The sequence below is a fragment of the Chaetomium fimeti genome, assembly GCF_033439085.1.
Source record: "Chaetomium fimeti strain CBS 168.71 chromosome Unknown B0H64scaffold_11, whole genome shotgun sequence".
Classification (NCBI taxonomy): domain Eukaryota; kingdom Fungi; phylum Ascomycota; class Sordariomycetes; order Sordariales; family Chaetomiaceae; genus Chaetomium; species Chaetomium fimeti.
Genome location: NW_026944339.1, coordinates 621,064 through 631,301, shown reverse-complemented (window position 1 = coordinate 631,301; position 10,238 = coordinate 621,064). Strand labels below are relative to the sequence as shown.

The 10,238-nt window shown below is 54.6% G+C and overlaps 3 protein-coding genes and 1 non-coding gene across 4 annotated transcripts; 2 read left to right on the top strand and 2 right to left on the bottom strand.

The window, feature by feature from the left end:
- Positions 1–772: 772 nt before the first annotated feature.
- Positions 773–1,838, top strand: B0H64DRAFT_378337 (uncharacterized protein; the record flags this gene model as incomplete). Its single annotated transcript, XM_062802578.1, has 2 exons — positions 773–1,257; positions 1,325–1,838. The coding sequence occupies 2 exons, from the start codon at positions 773–775 to the stop codon at positions 1,836–1,838; spliced, it is 999 nt and encodes a 332-aa protein (XP_062654545.1).
- Positions 1,839–2,163: 325 nt separating this feature from the next.
- On the bottom strand, positions 2,164–2,268 carry B0H64DRAFT_t168. Its single transcript has one exon. It is a non-coding gene; the product is annotated as a tRNA-Val (tRNA).
- A 1,621-nt stretch (positions 2,269–3,889) lies between these two features.
- On the bottom strand, positions 3,890–5,218 carry B0H64DRAFT_446828 (uncharacterized protein; the record flags this gene model as incomplete). The annotated part of the gene is made up of 2 exons (XM_062806950.1): positions 3,890–4,701; positions 4,753–5,218. 2 exons carry the CDS (start codon positions 5,216–5,218, stop codon positions 3,890–3,892), a joined length of 1,278 nt encoding a protein of 425 aa, XP_062654544.1.
- Positions 5,219–7,314: 2,096 nt separating this feature from the next.
- B0H64DRAFT_367870 (uncharacterized protein) lies at positions 7,315–8,436 on the top strand. The gene is made up of 3 exons (XM_062801960.1): positions 7,315–7,567; positions 7,660–8,036; positions 8,091–8,436. Exons 1-3 carry the CDS (start codon positions 7,337–7,339, stop codon positions 8,326–8,328), a joined length of 846 nt encoding a protein of 281 aa, XP_062654543.1. The 5' UTR covers positions 7,315–7,336; the 3' UTR covers positions 8,329–8,436.
- The last annotated feature ends 1,802 nt before the right edge of the window (positions 8,437–10,238 follow it).

The window sequence follows — 10,238 nt, the reverse complement described above, 5'->3', positions numbered from 1 at the left end:
ATTACAACGAGGCAGGCCGCGCTGGTCCTCGATCCTGTGGAATGAAATAACGTGCAACGGATCGGGGGCCTTTCTCGGTTGCAAAATCATGAACTATGACACCTCAAGGCCAATAAGGGACGGATAGTTAATTGTCCGTTCCACTTCGTCCATTCCTTCCTTTGCAAGAATCCCTGATGAGTCTAAAAATCACTTTTGTCTGCTCTTGCTATGAGGCAAGCAATCGAAATATTACGTACCCCTGAGGTATGTAGACCTGACCCGAGAAGTGACCGAACTCCTACTTTCGTTGCCCGTTGCTGAACAACGGTGGATGCTGTTCACGCAATGCGCACGGATCCATATCAATGACGCGCTGTGTGAGCCACACCTCGTTGAGATGGCTGCCCAAATTCACAACTCCTGCCAAGCATCTTGGGCTGGAACAGCACATGACAACAACGTGGCACCACGGCTTTCGGCTGACTGTGTGCTTTAGCAATAAAATACGGAACAGCATGCCCCAAAACAACCCAAGATGCTTGACTAGATAACAAAAACTTAAAACCCTACCCACCTCACCTTACCTGACTACTTAAAACCCCAACGTACCTTCCATCCTAAAGTTCACAAAGTCTCAACCCCCCAACCCGCGTGCGCTTCCGATCCCGTCTCTTAGAATTTTACAGGCAGCAAGCCACAGAGGAGCGCTGCCCGGCGTCCTTGCCAAGTTCCTCCTGCAACCAAAATGCGTACAACGCCCACAACGCCCACAACGCCCACAACACCCACAATGCCCCTGATGTCATGCTCGCCCAGTCCAGCAGATCGGACACCAAACGGTCACCGGGGCCGAAAGCAGCACAAAAAAACAGTGCTGATCATACCACAACAAGTCGCGATCGAGCCGATTGTCTGGCCGGCGGAACTAACGCGACAAAGACACGGAATTGAGCGGCAAAAGATTTCCAGCGGTCCGGCATCAATCTTCGATCTTACGTATCTCTTCCTACTCCCGCTCGACATCCGCCATCACATATACCGTCTTATGCTGCGAGAGGCTGGGAACCGCCAGCATATCTTCTGCCCATCGGTCGCCCGTAGAGGGATACCGCGCGAGCTGCATCTCCGCTATCTGCTAAGTCGGCCATGCGGCGAGTCGACCAACGGTAGTTGCGGGCACTACGACTGCCTGAAGAATGACAGGCAAGAAGAACGCCAATCAAATTCCCACTATCTCGCCAATTTTCTCCCTTTGATGAGGACATGCAAGTTTGCGTACGGAAGCCCCGCCATCCACAGCTCGAGCGAGTCCATATCTTATTAACATAACGGTGAATTGCAGGTACCGCGAGGTTGCCCACTTCCTCTACAGCGAGATCAACTTCACCTTCGCCAGCTTCGGCGAACTGAAGACGTTCCTCGACTGGATCAACCCGGAAACGGCGCTGTCAATCCGCTCCGTCACCTTCATCGCCCACATGCTGCCGGAGGGGACGGAACACTGCCAAGAGTTGATCAAAGGCCACTACTTCCGGGGCACGGGGTGGGACCACGTCTCGCTGTTCCGGCGCATGCCGAACCTCGCGTCTCTCGACATCCGCTTCTTCCCCAGCATCATGCTCTCGTTCACGACCAAGTTTGCCGAGATCATGGAGCCGCTGAGGGAGCTGGCCAAGGACACGGCCATCACGGTCGCGCTGCCAAGGATGTACTACAAGAAGGATATGACTGGCCGGGGGCTGCCGTTTGTCCGCAACCTTGCCCCCGGCCGCGCGCCGTTCTATGCACTGACGAGAGCGGTGGTTGACGTGGAGCAGGGAACGGCGGGCTGTGAGGCGTATCCGAAATTTGTGTAACAACGCGGCGGGACTAATTTGTGTGGAAACATCTTTGGGTGGGACGAGGGGAGCCAGAATTCGGGCATGGAGATGCCGTGACAGAAGTGTGACATGACAGGAAGGTGCATCGGGAAAGGCGTATGTAGAATAGGTGCAGAGACACGCGATCGAACATGCTAGGACGTCACTTTTAGCTTTTTTACTCGCATGCTTGTGCTGCATGCAGGCTGGAAAAGTGTTCGGCTGGAACCGAGGGAACCTCGTGGTCGGGACCAAAAAGGGGGTCGCACAGCACAACCACAACATAATCAACATTTAAAACCCATCATTGACTTGGAAATCGAGCTAAACATGAGGGTCGAACCCACAGCCTTGACGTAACTCGTCCATTCCTATTCCTCTACAAGGGATGTAAGCGTTCACGCTCTGCCGATTAAGCTAGCCGGGCGCACCGGTTGGTCTGTTGACAGGACTCACCAGCGTGCGCGCTGATGAATGCGTGCGTGGACCCCTTCCCGGCACACGGCACCCCGGTCCGGGCGGCATCAGAGACGGGAGCACAAACAGCAAGACACCACTCTCCTCGTGCAACCCAATCCTCGTGTGGCTTCGGCAGGCGGCGGGCCGTGGCATGTGCCCGCCCCACCACCTTCACCTCCGATTTCTGTCGCCCTGCGTTTGTCGTTGGGTACATGCCTACCTAGGTGCCTATCCTGACCTGCCCACCTTTGCTTTTCCGCCCCGCGGAGGCCGCGCAGTGGCTGTGGTGAATAACGCCCGGCTGTGCCGGCTCCCGCATGCACAACCTGACGGGATGGTGCGTTGACATGATGTTGGGGTGTGTGGTGAAGAGGCGTGCAGTGAAAGACGCGGGCGTCCAAGGTAGGTGTCATCTCGGGCACTGTGGTTTCCCGACGGCATTTGCGTGTCGCTAGACCGCTGGGCAGACAGACGCTGGGCGGGCACGAAGACGGCGGCCTGAGTTGTGACCTTGCTCAGGTGTGCGGGATTTATCAGCAGGGCCACCCGCATGAGTCCCCTCTCCGGGAGCGGTTGGGACGGTGGTCTGGACCCGGATGGTGGCTTGGTTATCCGGCCAGGCCAAGGGCCAGTTTCGGTGCCAGGACACGTACATATGTGTCCGGACCTCGGTCCAGGGGGGCCCGGACTTCGGCATCGAACCGGCACTAGTCCAAGCAAACATGCAGGGACGCGGCCCAGAGAGGGCTCACTCGTCAACACGACGCTGCCATCGGTCAAGAGCGTGATTGCGCTTCTGATCTCTCGTGGCGCTGCAGGGCAGTGTCTTCGGCAAGTTCCCGGCCGTCGACAGTGCATCCACAGCAACGTCAGCACCGGTGAGGTGCGCGGTTGCTCCTGTTGCAGGCTCCCGACGAGTCTCTATACCGGTCAATTTCCAGTGGCAATCGGGATTGCCTCGCTCTGTAGCGGGCCATGCTCAAGTGGAAGAAACCGTGCGCGTCTTAGCAGCAACCATTGGATAGGACGGCGGGTGTGTGTTGGCTTTCCGCTTCCGGCTGCCGGGTTCTTGTAGCGCGGCGGGGAGGACACGCCATTTCATGTGCTTTGTCTCGGGAATCGGCACCGCCACTGGGAGATGCCGATGGGGCGGAAAATTGCTGTTTGACCACGCAGCTTCCCAAACCCGTCCGTTTCCGGCCCATGGAAGGGCGAAACAGGCTGGCAAGCCGTTCACCGATGATCCTGCCTCAAAGGAGAGATCAAGTTTGCGAAGCATTCGGCAGGCATGAGCACTAGGTTCGCCCGCATCCCGGCGATTGGCCGCGAAGTCAAGCCATCCGAATGGACGGCGAAACAAGCACACATCGGACTTGATAGCCTTTTTGGGTGCCCGGGGGGAGGTACCGTACGGCGTGTGCCCATGGCACTCAGGCACTCAACGCGGAAGACATGAGTTGGAATGGCGTCACTGTCAAGCAATGGCTTACGGGAAGAGCCACAGCAGACGAAACGTGGTGATGGGTTTTCAGAACTTAAGAAACTACCTAATATCCGCGGAGAAATGACGGGTAATGCGTCGCAAACTGTCAGTCCGTCTCTTGGTTTGTGCTCTCGCCAGCGTTGGCCGCTGTAGGGGACTCAGCCGTTTGGTCATCCGTGCCCGGCGTCTTCGGCATGTTGTCGCCCTCCTTGCCTTCCCCGTCGTACCGCGCTGCCGCTTCCCTGATCCTTGGCCACATCCGTGCGTTTCGTACCTCGGCCGGTAGCAGCTCCCATCCCTTTTCGTAGCCAGGCCGCAGAAATTCCTTGGCCTCGGGCCCGCCAAAGGTCCAAGGAGTAATGACCTCCATATGAGTCACGAGGGAGAACTCGCGGTCGAAGCTCAAGCCGTCAAGGCCGCTGGCCACCAACATGGGCTGGCTGACAAGCTGAACTGGTGGCAACGGCTCGTCCGGTTGCTCACCTCGTCGGGTGGGCGGTACTTCAGATGCGTTGGCCGGCCGCATCCAGTCTTCGTCAAAGGGGAACTCGGAGGTCTCGTAACTGCCGATGGGTGAAAATCTGAGGGTATAGCGCCCGGGCATGCCATGCAGGAAAACCTGCGCCCTGAGGGCGGAGCGGAGGAGACGTCTGATTACGTAATTGTAGGAATCAGTGTCGTTGTCAATGACGCCAATGTAATCCAAGTCCTCGGCATGGGGATCGTCGGGGAACATGTGCTCGCCATCGACGACAAACTGGCGGTGGTAGCTCTTGAAGTGGGCCACCAGATGTGCTGGCGCAACGGATCGCTGCAGTCCCAGCCCACCTCGGACAAGGTGCTCAGTCAAGCGACTCCAGACGGAGAATTGGATGGGATAGATACGGCCATCGTGTTCGCTCTTGCAGATTCCCAATCCTTGATAAGGTGTTAGCATCTCTACCCTGTGGGAGGCTGCGGGACACTTACGATTCAGCTCTCGGCGGAGGCCACGGACATACTCCCAGACTGGGGAACTGGGCTTCACAAGGACTCTCTCTTCCAAGTCGGGCGCAAAAGAGAACAGATTATCGTCAAGATAATGCCAGATACACGCCTGGACGATGCCTTCGCGGTGTGCGAGGAAGTCCGACTCCCACAATTCTTGAGCCACGGGCGACCAGCTTTCTAGCCGTCCGCGGGTGTCGGGGCTCAGGTCTTGCCATTTCACGAGTCCCGCCTGACGCATGGACTCTGCCAGAAGCCGTACCTGGGTGGTCAGGGGCTTCCAACAACCCGTGTATTCCAACTCTTGTGGTGAAGGCCCATTGTTGTAGAGGTCCAAGATATAATGGTGTGTGATCCATTCCTCGCCGCGCTGACAGCAGTAAGACTGACAAGGCTGGCCCGGAGTGTCCGGAGGCTGATAGAAGGGGTTCGTGTATTTCAAAGGCATGGTGACTTTGCCGTCAGTGGCACTATCCGCTGCTGGCGTATTGTGCCTTTGACGCTTCTGGGGCCTTTGCTGATTGGGCATGGATAATGGCGGCAGGCTGCAGAGACTGGGGAAGCTTGATGAGACGTTTAACGTGGATGAAGAGTACGGGAAGCTGAACGCGTGGAAGGTCACAGGGCTTATTATCATCTGTGCTAGCCCAGGCCGGGGGATGCAAAGTCTTTCTTCTATTTTCGGTTTCCTCGCCACCGGAATGCTTAAGGAGGTGGCCGTTTCCGGTCACCAGACGCCAAATCCGTCCAGGGGTATGAAGACGCTTTGTCGGATGGCCCCCCCACTCGTGCGGCGGTCATGTTGCATATACACAGGTACGATTACACGTGTATGTATCTGGGTACGTATTGAACTTTATGTCCCATCCACCGGGGCTATTGTGGACCGTATACGGCGTGTTCTATGGGGGAGTGGCTAGAGTATGTAGAATCATGGAATGATGCTGCGACGGTGCCGGTGTACCTCGGCCGAATGGTCACGCGTCACGGACGCATGTATTGATACACGTCCTCCGAGCTATCCTTTTTGACCGGATCGCCCTGATCTTTCGGACGAACCTGGACAAGCTCTGTCCCAGACCCCAATGAGCAATGTGATGAGAGGTCCAGCGTTGAGATCGTATGACATCTCCTGATAACCAAGGACGGCGCCGCGATCGCGGCCGCCGCGACTTTTGACAGCGCCACGCAATCGACGCTGGGAAACGGCCACGGTCGAATCGATTCCCGCATTGCCCCGCATAGCTATGGCTTGTGGACCGGCAACAAACCGACGGGAGAGATCTTCGAGAGTATCAATAGCTGGGAAGACATGATGCCCCATCCTTGTGCCCGACAACGTCCCCTCCGTGACATTTGTTGGTTCCGCGATGGTAACTGCTGTGTTCCCGCTTCTTACTTACATGTAGACGGGACGCGTGCTTACCGGCCTTCACCCTTCCTTCGCACTGGGCCCCAAATCCTTAGCATGACTCGTAACGACGAGCAGTCCTATTTTCCCATTTTCTATGTTGGGCGCCCTGTACCTCTCACAACCCCCGAGATTGGTGGGGACGTTGAGCCGTATTGTCATCAATGGGAAGCGCGTGGTTCCCGGGTCTGTCCACCAATACACCAACCTAACCTTTGGTGTGGAGCTCAAGGAGCGTGTTGCTGAGTCTGGGGTTCTCGTTGGAGATGTTGTCCGCAAAGATGTTTAGGATGGTTGTCAGGGCCGCTGGTTTGAGCGGGAGGGGCGTGACCTAGACAAGAAAACGCATTGTTGGGGTGTCCCTTTTCTCACGCTAAATATGACCAGGGGATACCTCCAATCTCAAGCCAGCCAGGGCCACGTTTTCCTCTCCACTCCCGGCTTTGGTAGCCACTCACTCCAACTCGTATCATGAATTATGCCACCTTCACTTTGCTCTTGCAAGATGGCTCCGATCACGTGATCCCGCATCCTTAATTAACTCTACCAACCCCAGTGCCCGAGAGCTTCGTGGCTTTGCACGATGTCTCCCAATCATTGAGCAACCCCAGCCGAAGCACTCCCAAGGATCTGACCGAAGGCCGCCTCCACGTAATATCTAGATCTGCTTTTGTGGCGAGAAAAGAAAGGAAAGAAGGGGGAAGAGAGACAAGTTTGCATTGTGCCCTAAGCACATAATAACCAAATCATATCACTCTACAACAGGATTCACTTGCGTCGTTGACAAAAACAGCACAGTCTCTCGATTGGCTGCGAGGCGGCCTTTGCTTGAGCCTCTTTTGTCTTCTGCCGGGCTTCCCTGAAACTCACTCCCTGGGCACGCTAGAGGATGAAGGGGGGCGTGGAAACTTCAAACACGGATCGTCCCGCAACACGGTGATCAAGCCTAGGCACTCAGGGGCACAATGCATTACACAGTCGATACCACGCCGAGAATTCCGAGGCCGGATCAACCTTGTCGTACAAAAGCACCAAGCGCCCTGCCCTTGCTCGGATCGTACCAGAATAAGAAACTGCCATCGTTGATCGATCTCTCCGTCCTTTATTCACGTTTGTTGATATTTCGATTCCCTCATTCAGACAGGTTCCGCAAACATGCTTTCCATACGTTCATTCTTTAACCCTCCCTTGGTATTCTTGGCCTTACTTCTCCCCCTAGCAGCCGGGCAACTATGCCAGCTCCAATTTGACGGCCGGATTCCAGACGATCTAGCCACCACCGATCTTGATGTACCCAACGATATCTTCAGCGAGACTTTTGTTATCGGCCAAGGACTCTCCTTTAGCCAAGCGCTGCGGCTGCTGCCCGTCGACACCGGGTCATTGGTCTGCTCAACCCCTGCTTTGGAAATCGTCTAGCTGATCCACTGACGGAGGCGTGATGTATTCCGTAGTTCGATCTCAATGCCAACGCCAAGCCTGTTGCTGTGTCAATTAGCGATCAGTCCATCTTTCAGAACCAAGTCGCCTTCCGCCGCGCTGAACTCATCCCTGCAAGTAATGACGGTACCGATGCGAGCACCCAGGGGGTCAAAACACTGCACTTCAGTGTCCTGAAGGACAATGACCGACCATTGAATCTATCGCACGAGTATCAGCTCGTGTTTCTTGAGAGCCAGGACTTCAGCACCAACCAGTTCGTGTTGAAGACGGGAACCATCCTAGGACAGGACACGGCAGACCCAGACACTCTACAACTATTCGGCAACGTCAACCAGGGCGAACTCCTCTTCAGCACTCCGTTTACCGCCAACGTCTTCCACAACTTTGCGCTAAATCTAGACTTTGATCAACTGTTCGTTTCCCGCTTCTTCCGGTTCCCAAACCGTCGTGTTAACCCCCGAGATAGCACAACCCAAGTCTTCTTCTCCACTGGGGAAGATGCGCTTGTTTCAGTCACCGACGTGATTCAGAACGACGTTAGCGGCCAAGGCCAGTTTCATTTCGGGGTCCTCAAAAAGCCCGTTGACGGAGTGGGCGATATCACCCAGAACGGCTTCCAGCCAGATGGAATCGAGGAGGGTTTGGTTTTCGGGGGAATATTCCAGGAGGATAGCGCAGACGGTTGCGTTAGTCTGTCACCGTAAGGCCAAGCTTTGTTGCGTTAGATACACGGGAAAAGCGGAGGATGAATTGGTCATATCATTGTATTCGGATGCGCACAGTCACTACATGTAGCCACAGCGTTCGCCCTGCAGGTGTAGCCTACCTAGGTAACTAGCGCAGATCTCGTGTATGACACAAGAACTCCTTCGCAGATCAGGACAGCTCCGCTATATTAATACTACTTTCACTCAGGTAAAGCCCATGGTGTATATCCGGTGAGTCTTTCCCGGCGATGTTTACCCAATATTCATGGTTACAGGCGCATAAAGCTCCGTAGCCGCTACCAAAACCTCTATCTCTGAACGTAACAGATTCACGAGAGTTGTCGGGGCACCGCGCGATGCCGATGACCCCCTGGCATCTCCGAGGCACGGGGCACATCAAAACATATAACAAGCAATACAATTAATTCTTTCCGGTTCGGTCGACGCCTGAACATTCCCAGCCCTACTAAACCCCCCCCCACCCCCAAACGTCCCTTCACCTGGACCATGCTACTAAATTTCCATGAACGACAACCCTCAGGTTGCCAGAGTTCCTGCTGAGCTGCATCAAAAGATTGAGTTCTTTTCTTCGCAATTCAGCTCACAGGTCACGCAAAACCCAGGAAGGCCGGTCACAATCCTGCAGCTGCAAAGGCTGCAGGGGCAAGCCCACTTGCTTTTCTTGGGAGGACTATTGCTATCCTGTGAAGGCGTATTGCTCCCTTCGGGAGGTTCGGAGCCTTCCTCAGAGGGCTCATCATTTTCCTCGTTTGGTACGCCGGTGAGGTAGCCCTCGCTATCATCCACTGCCGTTTCGCTTTCTTGAATAATCCGCTCGGTTGTTGATTTGGCTTCGGTCCCCCAGGTGGCAGTGGAAATCTTCGGTGGCGTTTGAGCCTCGTGAACTTGACCAGAGGTAGACATAGTTGATCAGTGGTGTATTACAGTTGTTTTTAGAGGATGGCAGGTGTTTATTACGGTAGTGAATTATTATATACCAGCATTGTGAACAACTGCTCTGTTACAGAGGCCAGCAAGTAATCGCCACGCCTACTTGTTGAACAGGATTGCGGGCACAAAGGAACAGCGTGTTGTCAATGAGTTGGTCCTTCATGTGACCGTGGAGCATTAATTGTTCTCGACTTCCATCTTGGAATCAAGAAATTGTCCTTGTGTCGGGCCGTAAGGTATGTCAGTGTCTTCCTCAGTTTCTCGGCATTAGATCTTAACATGAATCATATCACGCCTCGTCATATCATCAAACAAATCATCACCACCCATTGTTTCTGGCGATAGACCGTATATTTACGCTACGTATCTTTTTCTCCCCGCAACGGGCGCCTCCAGTCCCTATATAAATCATCACTAGCCCCGAACCACCTCTCCCCTACTATCCCAACACCTTATCTCCCTCTCTCAATTCTGGAATTTGCCCGGAAACCGTACCCTACTTAGCAGACGACACTGCATCCTGGAAGAGGAGTAAATAATTAGCGACGGGTCCTTCCACGAGGTAGTAAGACTTTAGGGATAATAAGCTCGCACTCACCAAGGATACAGCCACCGCAGGCAAAACCGTCGGTGCCGCAGTTTGTCATGCAGTTCTTGGCCAGGCAAGTGTCCTAATCACAGCAGACGTCCCAGGTATTGTCGCAGCAGCCCTGGGCGGCAACGAGGCTCGCGGCGTAGAGGCTGGCGAACCCGAGGGAGAGAGTAAGAAGCTTCATATTGGAGAGCGTCGAAGAAGAGAAAAGACTTTGTAGGTCGCGTTGTCAGGTGTTATCTAAGTGAATGGATAGGTAGTTGAGGCGATATGGAGTAGATAGGAGCATCTAGACAGGAGAATAACGTGAATATATAACTAATTTTGTTACTAGTAAACACACTTAGAGGAAGAAATCCTCACA